The 20,135-nt window shown below is 43.5% G+C and overlaps 1 protein-coding gene across 1 annotated transcript in view; it reads left to right on the plus strand.

The window, feature by feature from the left end:
- Positions 1-351: 351 nt before the first annotated feature.
- Positions 352-20,135, plus strand: part of MACO1 (macoilin 1) — a 69,885-nt gene continuing 50,101 nt past the window's right edge. The window contains exon 1 of the mRNA XM_035118281.3: positions 352-800. Within this exon, the coding sequence (XP_034974172.1) occupies positions 721-800 (80 nt within the window). The 5' untranslated portion in view covers positions 352-720. The remainder of the gene's footprint in view (positions 801-20,135) is intronic.

A 20,135-nucleotide genomic window follows, 5' to 3' on the forward strand; every position in this document is an offset into this window, starting at 1 on the left:
ATAGCCCCGCCAATCAAACCATAGGGGCCCGTATCTAAATGTCAAAGCTAAAGGCGGGATACAAAAAAGCTCCTATCTTTCATTGGGGGATAGCTAGGCTGCTCCTCCTAATTTGGTACCAACTATTCAACGATTGGGTAGTTTCGCCATCAATTTAACAAATCCTTACTTTCACGGGCTGCTCTGGACGCCGTTCTCCCTGCTGGGCGGGACTCGTCATCCTAGAAAGGGGCGGGACCACAAGCGTCGATCTCCTCATTGGTTCTGCCGCCCGCCTCTCTGCCCTCTAGCCCCATGTTGATTGATTCGCTCGTCCGTCGACCTCATGTTATGCCTCCCGCCGATTGGCTTGTGTCTGAAAGGAGGCGGGGCAGGGCGCGGAGGCTGCGCGCGGGGACGCGGCGGCGGGGAGGGACAGATCTGAAATTATTTTTTATTTCTTTGTTTCCTAGTCGGGCGGGGGGAGAAAAAAAGGAGGGAGAAAGAAAACGGGGACGGGGGGAAAAGGCGAGCCCCCCCCAAAACCATACTCGGAGACCCGCTGAGACTCCCTCCGGCGGGTCCCTCGGACAGGCTTGGATGTTGTCGCTGTGACCCGGGCGGGGCAGGAGCGGAGAAGGAGGCGGCGGCGGGGGGCAGCGGCGGCAGCAGCAGCAGCAGCAGGCGCCACCACCACCCCCGGGCCAGGCCGGGTTGGGTCTCGCCGGGCCAGACGGGAGGATGAAGCGCCGGAGCGCCGACTGCAGCAAACTCCGGCGGCCGCTGAAGCGGAACCGCATCACTGAGGGCATCTACGGCAGGTATGGCCCGCACCTGCCTCGCCCCGCCCCGGCCTGTCAGTGGCATCGAGGGAGCCTCTCCGGTCCCTCCTCCCCTCCTTCCTTCTCTTGGCTTTGAGGTGAAGCAGGGGAGGGGGCGCCTTCGCCGCCTCAGCCCCCGACGGGGCTTCCTCCTCCTCTTCCTCCTCACGCGAAGAAGGACAGGCGAGCTTGGCGGGACTCCCCTCATCCCCACAGAAACGCACACGCGCATCACTTTCACACGCCCCCCCCCGGCACCTACCTCATTATCTCCTCCACACACCCCAGTTGCTTCTCACATGCAGCCACTTCCCGCCCTTTGTCCGCCCTCAGGCTCCCCTCAGGGCCCCGCTTCTTTGGTCTTTGGCGCTCTGGGCCATTGTCTTCAGAAGAAGCAAAAGTAGCCCCCTCCCACGACGCCCGACACTTCTCTCTCCTCCCACCACCTTCCCTCAAAACGCTTCAGGGGTAGCCCTGAGTGGGCCTTACCGGTATTTTCTCTCTCTTCCTCCCTTAATAGTTACCTCGGATCCCTCCCCATTCGTCTCTGAAGCAACGTCTATCTCCCACGTTTCTGTCCCCCACAAAGTCCGCCCAGAGTTGGGGTTGCCACTGATCCTGCAGACATGCATTGGGGGACACCTTTTTTTATTTTACTGCTTCTGTAAGAGCCCTGCTGCTCTTAAATCAGGCTGCAGCACAATAGTGGGATGTGACCCACAAGTAGAAGCCTGATGCTTAGGAGCCTTCTCTCTCTCTCTCTCTCTCTCTCTCTCTCTCTCTCTCTCTCTCTCTCTCTCTCTCTCTCTCTCTCCCCGCCCCCCCCCCCATGCCTCACATTGGGAACCTTTCCTCTAGAAACCTCTCTTTCCCTCTATACCAGATGTGGTGAGCCCTACAACTTGCATCTTCCCTGACCATTGGCCAAGCTTGCTGGGCCAAAAATTCCTCACACTTGGTCTATACTCACATCTACACTGACTACTCTTGCTTTGAGGCTTTCACAGGGACAATCTCTGTTGACAGATTTCCCATCCCATTACTCTCTTGTGAAGCCACAGCTTAGCCCCCACCCCAATGTGTGGGCAAACACACACACAGTCTCCTTGTTCTTACACTTTATCTTCCCATGTATCTATTAGAATGTCTCCAAATCATTGCTGATAAGTATTGTACATATTTTTAATGCTGCAACAAAGACAGGACAAACTATTTAGTAACACACACACACCAATGCTTTGTGGCCTCAGAGGCTTCACTTCTGGCTCAATTTCCACCTCCCCCAAGATAGCTGTCTTTAGAACTTGGTTCCCCTTCTCCCAATTGTGGGAAGCTTTCCTCTATGATTTCTCTAACAACACACATACCCTTTCTCTTTTTAAGAGGCTTAAGTGAATGATGCTCTGCATTCTATTGAAATATCCCCCCCCCTCTTCCCTGAAACCACACCTCCTCTTTAGTTGCCATTTCCTCCCCGCCCCACAACTCTTGCAATTTAAGTGTTTCTAGATACAGTACAGTACCAGACAGATCGTCCCCCCTAATCCCTTTCTCTTAACCCATTCCATACAACCTTCATTTTATGTCCTCACCCCAGTTGTGGTTTCAGTTACATTGACTGCCCTACACTTAGTGGCCTCCATTCACTGTTTTTCTCCACATAGATGAATACCTTTCCGTAGAGTGCAATCACACCCATCAGTTGGGCACCCACAACCCTGACTATTCTTGCCCTTAAGAGTTTCCTCATTTATATTTTACTTTGAAGTCACACTTTCCATAGAGTAGTAGTCCTGTTTGCTCTCAGTTTTATCACTCATGCTACTTTAGATTGGTACTGTATTCTGAAGCCCCCCCTCACTTCAGTTGTGTGGCCTTCCACCCACCCTTCAACTACCGCTGCCCCTAACTCAAAGGTCCTTTAGACTTTCACTATTATTCCCTCCTTTGTATTTCTTTTGATATATTTATCAGACTGCAGTTCATTTGTCATCCTCTTCAGTGATTGTCATGCTTCTATTCCTGCTTGTCCCATCCAATCAAACTTCCTACCACAGTGCTCAACCTTGCCCTGCATTGACAGACCTCCTCTTAAGAGTCTACCCCACACACATTGATATACCTTTCCCTAGGATCCCCTCACACAATGCACTGTATCCCAGACACATACTGACAATTCTTGCTGTTAAGAGTCATCCACCTACTATGTCCTTGTCCTCTGCACTGACAGAGATCCCACTTACCCATACTCATTTGAGCCACTTTTACTCATTTGAGCCTGACTCTCAAACCCTGCCCCCGCAAATTCTGCTGAAGTCCCCATTCCACTGGCTATGCACTTACACATTGATAGTCCTGCCCTTAAGAGTTCTCCACCTTTTCTGCCATGACAGACCTACAACTTCCCCATTCATTATGCTTCCCCCATCCAGACCAAGCCAGTGTGTCCAATGGTCAGGGATGACATGAGCTGTAGTCCAACAACATCTGGAGGGCCACAGATTCCCCATGTGCTCCAGAGAGACCCCCCTCCACATATCTTCCTCTAACACACCTTTCACAGCAATGAGGAAGGCCCTCGAGAAATTGGCAGTCCTCTTTTACCCCACACCAGATGGGCTCTCAGATTCTCCCTTGCATTTGTTTTTATTGCCACAATTTCTTCCCATGTCCCTAACTACCTTCCCATTGTGCCCTCTTATTGAATATATGCTGAATATTCCCACAAGTATGTGATCAAAATATGTTTTTTAACATTGAAGCCCCTTTCTGCCCCTTAGGACTTTCATACATTCTTTCAAATGACTGACTTCTCCTTGTGATGTCTCTTCTTAGGCCACTATCCCCTTTTCACTTAACCTTTCAGCCCCGTCACGCTATGCTATATTATATATCTTCATTAATGAAAAGTTTGCCTGATATGTTCTTGCCTTCCTTGCAAATACTCATGTCTATTCAGGAGATGCTCTGATTCACACCTCCTTCCCAAGTTGTGTTATTTCACTTTCTTTTTGTGTCTTCCGTTTTTGTATGGTGACTTATTTTTAAAGCTGTGTCAGAGTGAAAGGCAATGATAAAGATATTGTTCATATTCTCTGGTGAGTGGGTCTCAGGATTTTCCATGGCTATTTCACATCTGCTATTAAATAGGTTTTGGGGAGCTGTATGCATAGACTTCTTTTTTAAGTTAGAGAAATGACTGTTAGCTAGAGCCATCTCTATTTACCTTGCTCTATTTACTTCTTACAGCCGGGACTTAGTTTCTGGTTCATCAGGTGTTAAAATTATGCACAACTTGCAGAAGTGCTGTGATGCTGTCAGTTTGTACAATTACAAGGGGCCTAATAGATGTGAAATTTTGGCAGACAAAATTGCAGTTGTCATTGACAAAGCCTAAGAAACTATGTTTTTATTGAGATTTGGAAAAGAGACCAAGCAAAAGCTTCAGCTTAATACTCAATGCTATGCAGTTTATGACTTCTGCCTTCACAGTAGCCACTGACTTAACCACATGGGCGTAGCTGTTCCCTCAAATCAATAAAAATAAATTAAAATAAATAACAAACTAAGGTTCTGGCCCCCTAACAAAAGGCCTACTCCCCCATACAAAAATACTGGCTACACCCATAAACGGCCATCTTAAAGAATACCATAAATTGGGACAAGACTAAACCATGAGAAATTGGTTTTCCTCAAAGACTGCCCAATTGAAGTCACAATTTTGTTATAAAAAGATAGCATAGGTGATTGCCTAAGAACATTAATTTAGTGCATGTGTATACAACTTTACACACAAACACCAGAACAGTGCTGCTCTGTTACTTTTCTTACTGTACAGCAAGCGGCAGGATCTTATCAGAGGTGGGGTTTGGCCCTCCCAACAACTTAATGTTAATCTACCTGTGTGTAGAACTAGTGTAAATTCTCTTTGTTAGCTATGAGTATTACAAGCTGTCCCATTTGAGCTCATGCTTCTGTAGATCAGCTTTCCTCAACTTTATGCCCTCCAGAAGTTTTGGGCTACAAAACATTGTTATGCTATCTTCAACTGATGGAAGTTGGTGTCTCAAAACATCTGGAGGGGATGGCAGTGGAAGATGGTTACATGTTTTAAAAATAATGGAAGGAAAAGACCAAGGAGACTTTGTCCTTTGCACATGCCAGGGAATATCACAGCAAAAGCCAGTGCTAATCACATATGTACTATAGAGGGTTGTGTAAGCCATAGGAACATGGCCCCTGCTCTCAATGTGTTGTGGTGTGGGTTCAGCTTTGTGTAACCTGCTTTGCAAGGTCACAGCAGTTTATTTTAATTTAGCAGTTATGCCCTTTCTGCAAATATGAGGCTAATACAGTCAAGTTGCCTGTTGAACATGTATGTGTAATGGTCAACATGTGCTACAGACATTTGGTTAATTTATTAAGCAGATTAATTTGTGACTTTAGCCTTTTTCCTGCATTTCTTAAATCGTAATGCAGCAGAAGGTATTCCTTGTGTTTTATTCTTCCCTGCCAATAGCAAAATAGGTTTGTTGGCTTTATTTTGAATATTCCTGCAGAGATGTTGGGGGTGGATGAACACAGCACAGTTGCCTGAGGGTGAAAGGAAAAGACTCCCAGGCCCAAAGAGGATCTGATAAAGTGTGTCAGAAAGACAAAATGCTGTTGATTAGTAGGTCACTTGAGGAAAGTGTTGCGGGTCTGTATTACATTGTCAGACTTGCCTGTTCACATTGATGTTTGTGATAAACAGTAGCATGTTGAATAAGCTATCAACTTTATCTGTCGTCATATTTCTAGAGTAGATTGCACTGGCTTTCAGCTGAGGTGGATGCATAATATCTCTGCCTGTATGAGGTTTGGTATAAAGCAGCTAAGGGATTGTGAGAAGTGGTTGCTTATTAGTAACTACCAATTAGGAGATATATTCACTTACAGTATTTCAGGTTGTGAAAGAGAAACATGATTCTGTAAGGATTTCCAAAAATAATTACCCTTTTCCAATTATTATAATTATTAATGTCCACAGCCCTGTAAATTTGAATGCTTGTTGCTAGTTGACTTTTTCATTTCTAGAAATGGTGGTTTTTTATTTTTTATTTATTTGTGTTTTGCTTTTAACAAAAGCTCTTGCTTGATTTCGGGGGGAGTGAAAGATTGGTGGTGTTTCTAGAACACCCAAAATCTAAAATTTAACAGGATTGAGCTTTCTATCCAGAGGATGTTTCTGTTGTGCTCCTGCTGCTGGACCTTGGGGTCCCTTCCAACTCTACAATTCTATGATTCTGTGATTCATTGAACTCAAGGGGGTGTACAGAGTCTGTGGGTAATTCATCTTATCCTCAAAGCAGTGCTGTGAAGTAGATTAGGCTGGGCGAGAATGACTGCCCCAAGGTTATACAGTGAGTTTTATGGTAAAGTTGAGTTTTGAACTTTGATCTTGCTGGCCATAACCAATTCTCTAACCACCTGTATATCTTACAAAGTTCCCAGTTCAAATGTTACTTCAGATAGAAACTGAAAGGGTGGCTGTAGGCAAGCTGCTCTTCTCAGCTGCAGTAGGGGATATACTGACATGCTTTAAAGAGCTGTTGTAAAGCTTCATGTGTGGAGGACTTTGAATGCTTTTAAAACATTACATAAATGCTAAGTATCATTGCTAAAAATATTATTTCTACAACAGCCAGTTCTAGAGCTGGATTTTATTTATTTATTTATTTATTATCTAGTATTGTGCTGGTACCCATGAAATTGAAAAGTTTAGACATCTACGCTGAGCTGGTGCATATTCATTTAAAGTCTGGGATCCAAGGAACTATTTAGGTTCATCAGAAGACTTTTTTTCATTTAAAAAATGTCAAACATTTTCTACGTGTTGTTTATACTGTACACACACACACACACAAAGTCCCTGCCCACATGTTTGCAACATAATAGACACAATGCAGAAGGGGAAATGATAGGGCGGGATAACAAAAATAAGGAAAGTAGGCACCTGTTCTTACATAATTGATAAAATGGCTGGATGGGATGGTCATTGTTTGGGGAGGGGAAGAGTCAAGTGGTAGTGTAATTGCTCCAAGCCAAGCTGATGAAGTGCCCTGTGCCTTCTCATCTGGCCTTCTACTGCAACTATATAAATGCGCCCAGTATAATTTTTGAGTTAAATAGCTGATACCCTCCCTTTCTTAAGAGTTTCACCAACTCCTCTCAACTTCCAAAATAGTCTGCTATGTGGTCTGCCCAGAAGGATGGGGGTGGGTCTGCTGCTCAAGAAAAACAAGTCCAAACAAATCCCATGGTCTCATGGGACTAGTTGTGCAGGTTTTCATCTGAAATATTTTTCTGCAACATTGCTCCTTTTGGGAAAGCAAAGCAACAAAAATGCAAGAGGTTGCAAAAGAAACGGGTGGGGGTTGAATCGTGTGCAGGTGATATTTAAAGAAAGAAATGGTACTGTCTTCCAAGTGTTCTTTACTTTGAATACACTGTACATTCATTTGATCGCTTTTTGCGTCAAGAAGCATGTGTGGGTGAGACTTGCAGTACGAAAGTGGGAAGGTAGTACACTATTCATTTTTTTGAGGTGTGGGATATCCTTTTAGCAAGCAATCCCTACCATATTGTATAGCTTTTACCAAACTTGGTCTAAAATGATTATGTAGTTACAGTGGTACCTCGGTTTAAGTACACAACTGGTTCTGGAAGTCTGTACTTAACCTGAAGCGTACTTAACCTGAAGCGAACTTTCCCATTGAAAGTACAGTAATGGAAAGTGGATTAATCCATTCCAGACGGGTCCGTGGAGTACTCAACCTGAAGCGTACTTAACCCTTAGCTGCCAAGTACCCCGTTTTTCGCGGGAAACCCCCGGATTTTAATCCGTTTCCCGCTGTTCTCCCGAATGGAGAAAAATCCTGGAAATCCCCCAGATTTCCTACATGCCAGGGAGCCTCCATTTTGGGTGCTGCTCTGACCATGTGTGGACACCGTCACCATGCGGCCACCACCAAGATGGCCACCGGGCATGCGTAGAAGCAACTTCCGGTGCCACTCTTCCCTATTTCCGGTGCCCACACATGGTCAGAGCGGCCCCGGAAGTTGCTTTACGCCACTGCTGATCCCGCATTTTTCAGCGGGAGACTTGGCAGGTATGACTTAACCCGAATTATGAGTGTAATTGGTTCTGAAAGTCCGTACTTAACCTGAAGTGTATTTAACCTGAAGCGAACTTCCCCATTGAAAGTAATGGAAAGTGGATTAATCCGTTCCAGATGGGTCCGCGGAGTACTTAAACTGGAAGTACTCAAACCGAGGCGTACTTAAACCGAGGTATGACTGTATAAGTTGACTCTGTGCTCCAAGGCAATGTACAGTATTTAGAAATTGAAAACAATAATCCAGATTTACTGTCAGGTTTTTATTACATATTTTAAATAACATTTTATTAGTGTTTCAAAATTGCATTCTAGATGTCAGAGACGCGTTGTGTTCTGAAATAGCAATATAACGTGGCATTGATCATGCTGTATCAAGAGTATTTAAATCCAAGTTTTCTATTTTAAGAATTGAATTTTCAATTCTTCCTTAAGTGGTGGATCATTAAGTGATTTCTTAGGCATTCTTGAGCCTGCTGGTCAAAATGGAGTTCTGCTGGTGGTGATGGTGGACTTGGAGTTCCTTAGCAAAAGCAAAGTAAAGGGATATTGAATACAGTTGTATGACTAAAACATTATTGAAGGGGAATTTTAGATGTTCAGAAAGAGCTGAAAAGCAGATTGTTGAAAATCATGGGCCATGATAATATGTTGGTTCTATTTATAGTACACTTGGGATCTGTAGATGCAGTAGGTAGGAGCAAATACATATAAGACAGATATTTATTTTTATGGTGAACACTAATTTACTGAAATTCCTGCATGGGTTTCTTCAGTGCAGTGTGTGGATTACAGTTCATTAATGGGCATTTTGTGCTTAGGAATCTTCTTTCTGTACTTGCCTGAATATCTTTGTCTAAATCGGGGCAGCCTGGATCCATTCTCAGGCCCCAGCACTGTCTAAGCTCAATACAGCACACATTAAGAGTATGGTGTCATTTCGGAACCAGGCCACCCCTCAGTCTTCTGAGTTCTAAGGGAGGGGTGCCCTAGTTGCTTCTGTGACACAAAATGGAGACCTCCATTCAGTGCTTGGGAGACTAATGTGTGCCTGACCAGCTTAGAGCCTTGTGTGCAGCTATTGGCACCTCACATATTGCTGCTGGCCTGGGCAGTATCACATTGCCCATCTGTGACTTGGCATATGCTGGAGGGCGGGATGCAGTACTGTTGGCCATCTCTTATCTAAATCCTATTTAGAAACTCACATTTGTCTGCAGATTCGTTGTTGGAGCCATTGTGTAAAATGGGCTCCTGTTCTTGACGTGTTTTACCTTTAGCGTTTAAAAATTCATTTTTCTACTCCTTCTAAAATACTCAGTTCCTTTTCCTTTTTGGATAGCACAAACATTTTGAGAGTATTTTAGTTGAGAAGTGAAACACTTCAGAAATTGCAAAATATTCTATTTGCATAGCCACTGAAATGTCTGATCAGTTTTTAAAAGACCCTTACAAATCACGAGTTTCATCTTAAGTTTTCTGTTTCAGGAAGGGATTGTAATGGAATGGCAGAAGTTTTATACTTCTTGTCATTTCCCAATGTGCCAGCTCTATGTATGTCCCTAGTACGGATGAATCATGCTGATTTTAGGTATTGTTTTACCTGGACTGTAACTTTTATTTCCTATTTGTCATTTCATTTCTTAGTGACAGTTTCTGCAAGCATGCCTCCTTGGCAGACTGTAAATGCCGTAAAAGAAGAAGCTTGTGCTAATGAGGATTAGCCTCTTTGATGCATATCAAAGATGCTTTTTCTTTTTCTTTTTAAAATGCTCTTTCTCTTCTGTCCTTTCTTATCTTATATCACCTAACGTGACTCTATAATCAGTAGGTCATGATATGAGAGGAATGCTGCATGTAATCACATTAGTCATGGTCTGCACACTTTCAAGTTAGGGTATTTTCTTGATCTGCCTTAAAGTAGCAACAATTTTTATATAGTAACATCATAGTTGTACATAAAATGCGGACTGCACAGTAGGGGAGCTACTATGCTGAACTGTGTGGTAAAAGAGAGAAGGGGATGTTTTTCTTCCTCGTTACAACTGGATTCATGCCTATAAGAGTCTTTATCTAATTCTTTGGACAGCTCAGTCCTAAGGGACCACTTCAGTCACAGCACAGTGAACAAGGGGTATTAGTACAGTGGATCATAGGACTGGCTGGGAGAGAGCTGACCAAGATTCACAACAATTTCCCAACAGAAAAACAACAACATGTTCCTATATTTCTCTTCAACTTGTATTCAGACATAATGGTAATAGAAAGGCAAGTAAAAACTCTGGGTTGTAGCCAACTAAGCTTTATTCAGAGTAGAGTAAACCCATTGACATTAATGGACCTAATGGTGTTTCTGGCTTCAGTGGCAAGGCACTGAAAACATCAGTGCTCAGCAGGGGCGTAGGAAGGGGGGCGGTCCGCCCTGGGTGCCCTCACTGAGGGGGGTGACATTCAGCGCGCTGTGCACCCACGACTCCCAAGCTGTCAGGGTAAGGGGGGAAGCTGCACCGCTTTGCCGGTGGATTCCCCCCTTCCCCCTCCATTTTGACAGCTTGGGGGAGACTTGTAAGTCGTGGGTGGGTGGGTGGCGCACTGAATGTCCGCCATGGGCGGCTTGGTCCACCTCCATGGGTGGCTCGCTCTGTCCCTGGCTGCAGGGCCCGCATGCCGCTCTGGCCACCTGAGTGGCTATCCCGTGCCTGGGAGGGCACCTTCCACGCCACACACACCCCCCTTGGGAGTGCGCCCGCCCTGGGCAGTGCGAGCATATGCTCTGTCGCTGATGCTCAGGACTTCAGTAAAGAACCATTTTTACAGTGATATTTACAGTTAGTTTGATTTACTTGTATTAAAGACATATACTTAATTCCCTTTTCCTTGTCCATTAAATAACTGCTCCCAGGGTTGAACCCCCTTTGATGGAGACATTCTTTTCTTGAAAACGTCTGAAGTATCAAGACACACTGTGATGCTGTTGCTGCCGCCATAAATAACAACAGCCCCCTCCCTTTCTAAGGGCTCTGCTGGTTTATGGTATATAATATTCAAATTTTGGAATAGAATTGAAGCTAAATTCAAAACAGAACAAAACAAAAATAAAAAGCCAATAGATAAAGCTTATATTATGGAGTCTTTCAAAGGGATAGCCTGGAATGGTGATGAAGTTAGTGCTTATAATTCTCTCTCTCTTTTTTAAGAGGATGAAGATGGATGCTGTGTATATTTTCAGTGGGTGCTCTAAAGCAGGTTTCTTCAACTTTTTTGAGACGAGCACTCACTTTTAACCCAAACATGCAGTTGGGGATCTAGTTATTTGCATGGTGGTAGTGCTCCTGTTGTGACCCACCTTAGTTCACCTGCTTGTGGGTCCTACTAGTGAGTTGTGAACCACCAGTTGAAGACCAGTGGTGTAAACCAACTATAAATGAGCTGATTTCTTATAGAGTTGAAGTTTACAAGGCCTTGTCCTAGAAGCCTGCATTATATTCCATCTTACTGTTTCAGTGTTGCTGTAGTGTGGAAGGCTGGGAGGCCATCTTCTGGTGTAACCTGCCCATGGTTGCTTAAAACACACTTGTGTGGGCCTCTGTGGTGTCTCCTTGTCTAAAGAGTTATCTTCCAGCAACATTGCTAAAAGCACCATTCAGCACCCATTAGGAGGGGTTTACCTTATTAGCCCGAATATAAGCCGCAACCGAATATAAGCTGCAACTTTAAAATTCAAGTGGGGGAAGGCAAAAAAGACAATACCCGAATAAAAGCCGCTCCCTTAACATTCTGCAAGAACTCAAATCCATTCTGTTTTACCGTATGTCTGCTTCAGCAGCGATATTGTAAAAGCCAATTTTTGTAAGGTTGCGAATTTAAGCCACACTTTAACTTTTCACGGTCAGAATTAGGGGGTGAGTCTTATATTCAGGCCAATACAGTAATATAATTCTCTGCACTGTTTCAGAATGCAAACATTTGAAGTGCGTGGATGAATAACCCAGCAAGAAGAGTTTGAACCTAGCTGCCTCTCTCTGATGCTAGTCTTCTCTGTATTTGAGTTTTCAAAACTTGCAGTTCTTTACCTACATGAACTCTAAAATGTACAAATGCCACCATTACTGCACTAAATCTCCTTTCTGAGCAGATGATAGATAATTTTGGAATGGTTGCCTGAAAACAGACTAGTATTATTGATCCTGCTTTCCCAGTATGATGTACAGTTGTGTTCCTGTGTAGGCTTGCATTGAACTTAGGATGATAAAGAATTGCCCCTCAGTAAGGTCAGGAAGAGAACCTTTACAATAACTTACTTAGCTTCTGCTCCCCTTTTCTTAGGCACAGACTAGTAAATATAAGGAGGAATTTTAACTAAATACTCAGACTGTGACATCATTTTGCTCTGATATGAGGTAACTGCCTTTTCTTTTTTACTTCAGTATTTCTCTAGATATTTGGGGTTGCCAAATATTAATTATTTCCCTCTGGCATTTTTGCTGGAACTTCCCTAGGCCCATTTCCCCATCTAGTTAGTTAAGAATTTGGCACGTGTTACTTTCTAATCGCTTGTTGTCATATCTCTCATATGTAAAGAGTGGTGCTTGCTGCCAAAACTGTGTGTGTACAATCTTTCAGTCATCTTGAGTTGATTGGGCTTTTCTGTTTTTTCTCCTTCTCGTTTGCCTGTATTAAAAGTCTTTATCTCAAAGTGACATTCTTCAATTTGATATGTTCTCTTCTTTTATTCTTTGCACTCTTAATTTGTAGCTGCTTATTTTTTTGTTAAAAATAGCCTTTGACGTCTCTATTTCTTGACACCACCTGTAATAAAGCCTTCATTTCATTGTTGATGCAGCTCTTTGTAACATTGCATAGCTTTGATTGCACTTAATGCCAATCTTCTGCAGGTTTAGTTTTGAGAGGAGTTTGAAATTAATCTGGTAGATTTTGATTTCCATTTTTATGTATTCTTCCTCTATTAAAAACATCAAAAGAGTTTTTTGGAAATTTAAAGACAAATTTATTATGGCATAAGCTTTTGTGGGCTACAGTCCACTTCATCAGTTGCAGGAACTGTTACCCTGAGTTGCAGGTGTCTGTCTGTCTGTCTGTCTACACATTTGTTTGGAGGCTGGGGATTGTAAACAGTGAATGAATACATGAAAGAATGGGGTCAGAGGGAAATGAAATAGAGAAAAGTACAGTGACAAGTTGCTAATTAAAGATGGTAATTAACAAAATGGTTGTTCGTAACAAAGACATTCTGGCATTGGAATACCAATTAACACATATAATGTGCTAAATATTATTTGTCTCTGTTCAGTCCACAAATGAATCTGTTGGTGTATAGTAATTTAGCATTGTTTAATGTTGCTTTATTCCAGAATGGCCACTAAGGTCACATACAGAGTCACTTTCATCATAGTGTACCCTGACATTCCATGCTTGCTTTTTAATACACCATGGGATTCCATGCTGTTGTCATTGTCGTTTAGTCGTGTCCGACTCTTCGTGACCCCATGGACCAGACCACGCCAGGCACTCCTATCTTCCACTGCCTTCCACAGTTTGGTCAGACTCATGTTGGTACGGTAGCTTCGAGCACACTGTCCAACCATCTCGTCCTCTGTCACCCCCTTCTCCTTGTGCCAACATCAGGGTCTTTTCCAGCGAGTCTTCTCTTCTCATGAGGTGGAAAAGTATGGAGCCTCAGGTGGAAGTATTGGAGCCTCAGCTTCAGGGTCTGTCCTTCCAGTGAGCACTCAGGGCTGATTTCCTTAAGAATGGATAGGTTTGATCTTTTTGCAGTCCATGGGATTCTCAAGAGTCTCCTCCATGACCATAATTCAAAAGCATCAATTCTTCAGTGATCAGCCTTCTTTATGATCCAGCTCTCCCTTCCATACATCACTACTGGGAAAACCATAGCTTTAACTATACAGACCTTTGTCAGCTAGGTAATGTCTCTGCTTTTTAAGATGCTGTCTAGGTTTGTCATTGCTTTTCTCCCAAGAAGCAGGCGTCTTTTAATTTTGTGACTGTTGTCACCATTGGCAGTGATCATGGAACCCAAGAAAGTAAAATCTCTTACTGTCTTCATTTCTTCCCCTTCTATTTGCCAGGAGGTGATGGGACCAGTGACCATGATCTTAGTTTTTTTGATGTTGAGCTTCAGACCATATTTTGCACTCTCTTCTTTCACCTTCATTAAAAGGTTCTTTAATTCCTCCTCACTTTCTGCCATCAAGGTTGTGTCATCTGCATATCTGAGGTTGTTGATAATTCTTCCGACAATCTTAATTCTGGCTTGGGATTCATCCAGTCCAGCCTTTCGCATGATGAATTCTGCATATAAGTTACGGTAAATAAGCAGGGAGACAATATACAGCCTTGTCGTACTCCTTTCCCAATTTTTAACAAAACAGTTATTCCTGTTGTCATATCCATCTGCAATGATTTCTTTATACTGCGGTTGCCAACATGGAGCCCTCCAGATTTTTGGATTATTGCTCCTGCAATCCCTGGCTGTCGACCATGCCAGTTTAGGATGCTGAGCAGTGTAATCCAAAAACATCTGGTGAGTACCACATTGACAACCCTTGCTTTATACAAACCGTACTCTCAGATGCTGTGAGTTTATCCTATTCCATATGGAGGAATAGCATAGATATTTAATGAACTCCCACAGATAGTGAAAGCAATATGATGATCAAAGTCTTATGCTTTCTTCCTGTTTTACTTTTTTTGATTAAATGATCTTGATTCTCTTACCCAAGGTGCTCTTTAAAAGTGGGGGGGGGGGCAGAACTTGATTCTTCCCCTCTTCTCCCTTTTCACATGAGGCATAGGAATTCATTTCTATTACAATGTTTTATAGTTGACTTATTTCAAAATAAATGTGCGAGGCAAAGTCCAATCAAGTTGAGTGCTCTCATCAATTTCTATGGGATTATTAAGCATATGCTTATCACTTTCTGATGTACTGTATGGTGCTCATGCCCTGCTTGTTGTTTCAAATGGGCAACTGGTTGTTGTTGCTTATTACAACTTTATCCCACCTATCCTTCAAAAGAAGTCCAGTGCAGAAAATGACAAAGCAGCACAGCAAAACAGTTTTAAAAATAAAATAAGAGCATTTAAAAACTTTAAGAACAACTATGTTTATTACTTTGTGGGGAGTGGGGGCTTGCAGAGGAGGCTCAATCTGTCTTGCAAGAGCTAGCTGCATTTGTGTGATGGGTATGGAGGAGGGGGCTTCTCTCCTGTAGCCACCGGCTTGATTTCTATGTTGGGTGTGGAGGAAGAACAGAATTCTAGTTCCTTCCTGCACCAACCCTTTCAAATGCATGTACGTATGTAGCTGTTCTTTTTTTTGCCTTTGGCCACCAAGCTAGTTAAATGCAGGACAACTTAATATTCTCTGAACCTCCTCTGCAGTATGGAGGAGTCTGATCTACCTTGCTTTTCCTACCAGCAAGTATGTATATGAAGTACTTTGAACAATTAGCATGCTGTGTGTGTGTGTGTGTTCAACTGAAGGCGCTGAAACTTAAATTCTTGCTTGTTTGGCTGCTGCTCAGTTTTCATAGTGGGCAAGATCAGCTTCTCAGTAATGACATGTGATGATTTAGTCTCTTTTAAAGCTAAGCAAAGACAAATACACCTTATTTAAAAGGTGTATTGGCCGCATTGATGGATTAATAAAATATTAAAATAGATACAACTGAAGAACTATAGTGACCACTTCACACAATACAGCAGGAGCAGGTACCCATCTAAAAGGTAGAATGTCTCTAGCAGCTAATGTAGGTGTATATATTCTATTTATTTATAGAAACATGATGCACAAGTAGTGCAGTGAATTAACACCCAGGGTCTACACCCCTGTCAGTAATACTGCAGTGCACATACAGAGGAAATTATGATCCATAGTCACCTTTTTCTGGTAACAAAGTAGAAGTGGGGTTTATGTTGCATTTTTAAAACTATCTTACTTTTTTTCTGAACAGGGAACAATAACTCATTGATAGAACACATACAGTACTTTATATTCAGAAGTTCTGGGTTACCCTCAGGAACCCCCTGCCAGTTAGATTGGGCAATACTGAGCTAGATGAATGTGCTGTAATGCAGCTTCTGTGTAGCATAACCCTTTTGCAAAGCAGCCAGATGTCCTCCCCCCCCCCCTGTTTTTGCAAGCTTCCTTTTTAACCTTCAACGTTTCTGAATCACCTGGCCTTAGTTTAACCAGAAATGAAATTCACTACAATGTGAAAACCGTGTTAACCCTGGCATTGTGAGTAATATTCCTTATATTCTGCTTTACTGCTTCCTGAGTCTTTTTATCTTTTCTGACCTCTTGTGTTTTTCAGCTGAGTTGCAGTTTTATCTCATCAGACCTGCTGTTCAGGAACATTTGCTTGTTGTAAATAAATTGCTTCTATTCTAACACCTCATTACAAAGTTGGAAAAATATTTCTAACACAATTGTGGAACTTTGTGCCCTCTCCTGATCATTTTTTGGAACTGTTGCAGTAATTTCCTGCATGTTCTTAGTTGTGAGTGGTAGGGCTAAACTGGAATGGGATGGGCTCTGTAGCATATATTTTTAATGACTGCTTCATGTGTGTCTATCAATACACACATACACACACCACTGTATATGCATTTGCCATCTGGTGTTAGTACAGTAAGATAATGTGTTGCATCTCTGTCAGTCTGCCAGATGTTTATCCTATTCAACTGCCCAATAAGATGAAATGCAATGTGTAAAATACAAAATCACAGCCTAAATAAAACCAATTATAAAAGACAAACTAAGAACCAAGTGATTATAGCAGGTTCAATACATTCCTGCAGAAAGATAACGTAACTTTTAAAAAGAAATTATGAATAGGCCTTTAGAGGAGAAAGGTTTGATATAAAATCCACTTGGTTGAATCCCATTACTCTGAAAGAGTATCTTACATACTGCTGTTCCTAGCAAATTGGCTTATATAATTGGTTACATACAACCTACAACATCCAGCTCTATAACTTAGCAATAAAACAGAGTGTAGGAGGAATGCTACACCTTGCCAAAGGAGCCTCAAGATAAGGAATATAGTTGTTTATTTAAACTTATACTTCCCTGTAATTCCAGGGTAGCTTTTACTTTGTTATGCCTCATTTTGCCTTTTCTTATGCAGTGGTACCTTGGTTCTCAAACTTAATCCGTTCCGGAAGTCTGTTCCTAAACCAAAGCATTCCAAAACCAAGGTGCAATTTCCCATAGAAAGTAATGCAAAGCAGATTAATCTGTTGCAGACTTTTAAAAACAACCCCTAAAACAGCAATTTAGCATGAATTTTACTATCTTATGAGACCATTGCTCCATAAAATGAAAGCAATAAACAATATACTGTACTATAAAATTAATAAAACAGTATTGTAGATGATAAAATTAAAATTAAAAATGTTTCTTACCTGCACTGATGATAGTCATTGTTTGGATGGGGGGCTTTTATCCATTTTCGCAGTCACACAATCAATCAGTAGCTGAACTGGGATCCACACAGTCACAAAAACAAATTAACTGAAAAAGCCACAAAACAAAAAACTCAAAATAAATAGCAAAAACAAAAGCACCAAATATAAGCTCCAAATATCCTCAGAACACTACAATCGAAAACGGAAGGCTTGAATTACAATGGGGGACACAAATTAGCAGCACAACAGGAAACAGAGGGGCGAAAATTAGCAGCGCAACAGGAAACACAGGGGGACTCAAAACGGAACACGTTCGGCTTCCGAAAAAAGTTCGAAAAACGGCGACGATCTTAAAAATCGGCAAAAAATCGTCGAAAATCCTTTGTGCGCATGCGTATGGGCCTCTCCTGACCCAGAAGAGGTCATTTCCTATGCACTTCCGGGTCGGGGGAGGCCCATATGCATGCGCACAAGCGATTTTCGGCGATTTTCCCCCGACCGTGTGCGTGTGTGCATGCGCACGGGCGCGCACTCCCCCACCCTCCGGCCTGCTGCGCGTGCACTCCCCTGGCCTCCGGCCCGCCGCGCGGTAAGTCTGAGGACCCCTGGTGTACAGCATAGAACAGTGTAACTCAAATAGTGGGTCTGCCCTTGGGCAACTTTAAGTGGGTCTCAGTTCAACAGCTTGCCCAGTGCCGCCGCCTCCTCTTCCTGCCTCAGTCAAGCCCCTAACCTTTTGACTGGATCAGTACCAGCAACAGGAACTCCTTGTATGCTAAGTAAAGGTGGCCAGGAGACAGAAGTTCAGGGAGCAGGAGCGGAGGAACATCTCTTTCCTGAAGGAAATTAGAAAGTGAGATAAAGGGCTAATATTTATTATCAACAACAACAAATAAATAAACTGGGAATAGAAAGGAAGGGGGATTAGAGAGGAAAGCTGTTATAGGAGTAAGAAGTGACTATAAAACAGGGGTCCCCAAACTACGGCCCGCGGGCCAGATGCGGCCCAATTGGCCTCCCAATCCGGCCCACGACGACACCCACTGCCGCCGCCCGCTCTTGCGGCGCGCAGCGGCGCACTTCCAGATCGGAAAAATCGTCGAAAATCGTTTGTGCGCATGCGTATGGGCCTCTCCCGACCCAGAAGAGGTCATTTCCAGAGCACTTCCGGGTCGGGGGGGGGCCCATACACATGCGCACAAACAATTTTCGACGATTTTTCTGACCTAGAAGTGTGCCACCGCGCCAGTAAGTGTGTGTGTGCGCATGTGCATGGGCGCGCACTCCCCTGCTCTCCGGCCCAGAGCCAGGTAAGTCTGGGGACCCCTGCTATAAAAGGACCAGCTTGTAGGAGGAAGGAATGAAAGAAACTGGCAGCTTTTTGTTGGAGGTATAAGGTAGAAGTTGAGTGTGGAAGGAGAATGGGAGAAGAAATTACAGAGAATTGATAAAAAAATGTTTGAGGGGCATGCTGGGAATGAGAAAGGAAAAATATAAAAAAATGAAGCCTCCTCTGCTTAGAGCAAATTCTACCTTAAATGTGGAGATTGAGTCGCAATACATCAACAGCAGGTGCCTGTACTTGGCTTGAGGAAGGCTGAGCAATGCAGCTCTTTACCACAAGGAAAACATTGTAGCAAATAGTTTAGCTATTTCCAAAGATGAATAAGATATCTGTAGAAAATTATGTTGGTAATGGCAAACTGTTTAGGACCCTGACTTGTACCTGCCACCATTTTGTGACTAGTGAGCCTCTGTAATTTTCAGCTGTATAAGTGGGCCCCGGCGGTATAAAGTTTGAGAACTCCCTGTGTAGCGAGAGTAGACACAGACACCTTTTTCCCCCCTCTCTAATTATAGAACTCTGGGTGCATAATAGAACTTGGAACCAATGGTATTGATTTGGCCTTAGGTTGAGGACAGGCTAAACAGAAGTACTTCATCATGCAGCAAATAATTAACTTAGGAAATTAACTACTACAAGATACAGCACAGACTACTGACTTAGGCCATTCCTCTAAGAATATATCCAACCCCTTAAAAATTCACCTATCAGTGGTTATTAGCCATGAAAGCTGATAATGGTATAGTATATCTGTGAACTCCAGTTATTAGAGATAAAGGGGATATGCGTATAACACCTATGCTGTGCTTGTAAGCTTCTAGAGCAGGCATGTCAAACCTGCGGCCCTCCAGATGTTTTGGACTACAATTCCCATCTTCCCCAACCACTGGTCCTGCTAGCTAGGGATCATGGGAGTTGTAGGCCAAAACATCTGGAGGGCTGCAGGTTTGACATGCCTGTTCTAGAGGGACTGAATACTCAGGCGTAGCATGTGGGGGCTGTGGCCCCAGGCACAATTTTGAGAGGGGGCACAAACAGGCACCTCCACAGCAGGTTCCTTTATTGGAGCCTGGCTGTGCGCCAGAAGGAGCTGCGCTTTGGCCGTAGCACTTGTGCCTGTTGCAGCTCTACCCCCTGGGTCAGGCCTGACGAGAGCAGGCAAGTGGGCGACAGCACTGGGCGACAGCACTGCTGCCCATCCTCCTTGGCTGCAGCACGCCTCGCGTCCAGCGACAGCAGCTCTGTCATTGGGTCACTTCACCCAGCAGCGGAGAGCAGTGCTCCATGGCTGTAGTGGCTCCAGGTCACATCTGGTCCGGCTGGCGGAGAGCATCCCACCTTGGCCACGGGGTGAGGCCTGACCCGTGGTGGAGAGCG

Source organism: Zootoca vivipara, chromosome 6 (assembly GCF_965207765.1).
Source record: "Zootoca vivipara chromosome 6, rZooViv2.hap1.1, whole genome shotgun sequence".
NCBI classification, from domain to species: domain Eukaryota; kingdom Metazoa; phylum Chordata; class Lepidosauria; order Squamata; family Lacertidae; genus Zootoca; species Zootoca vivipara.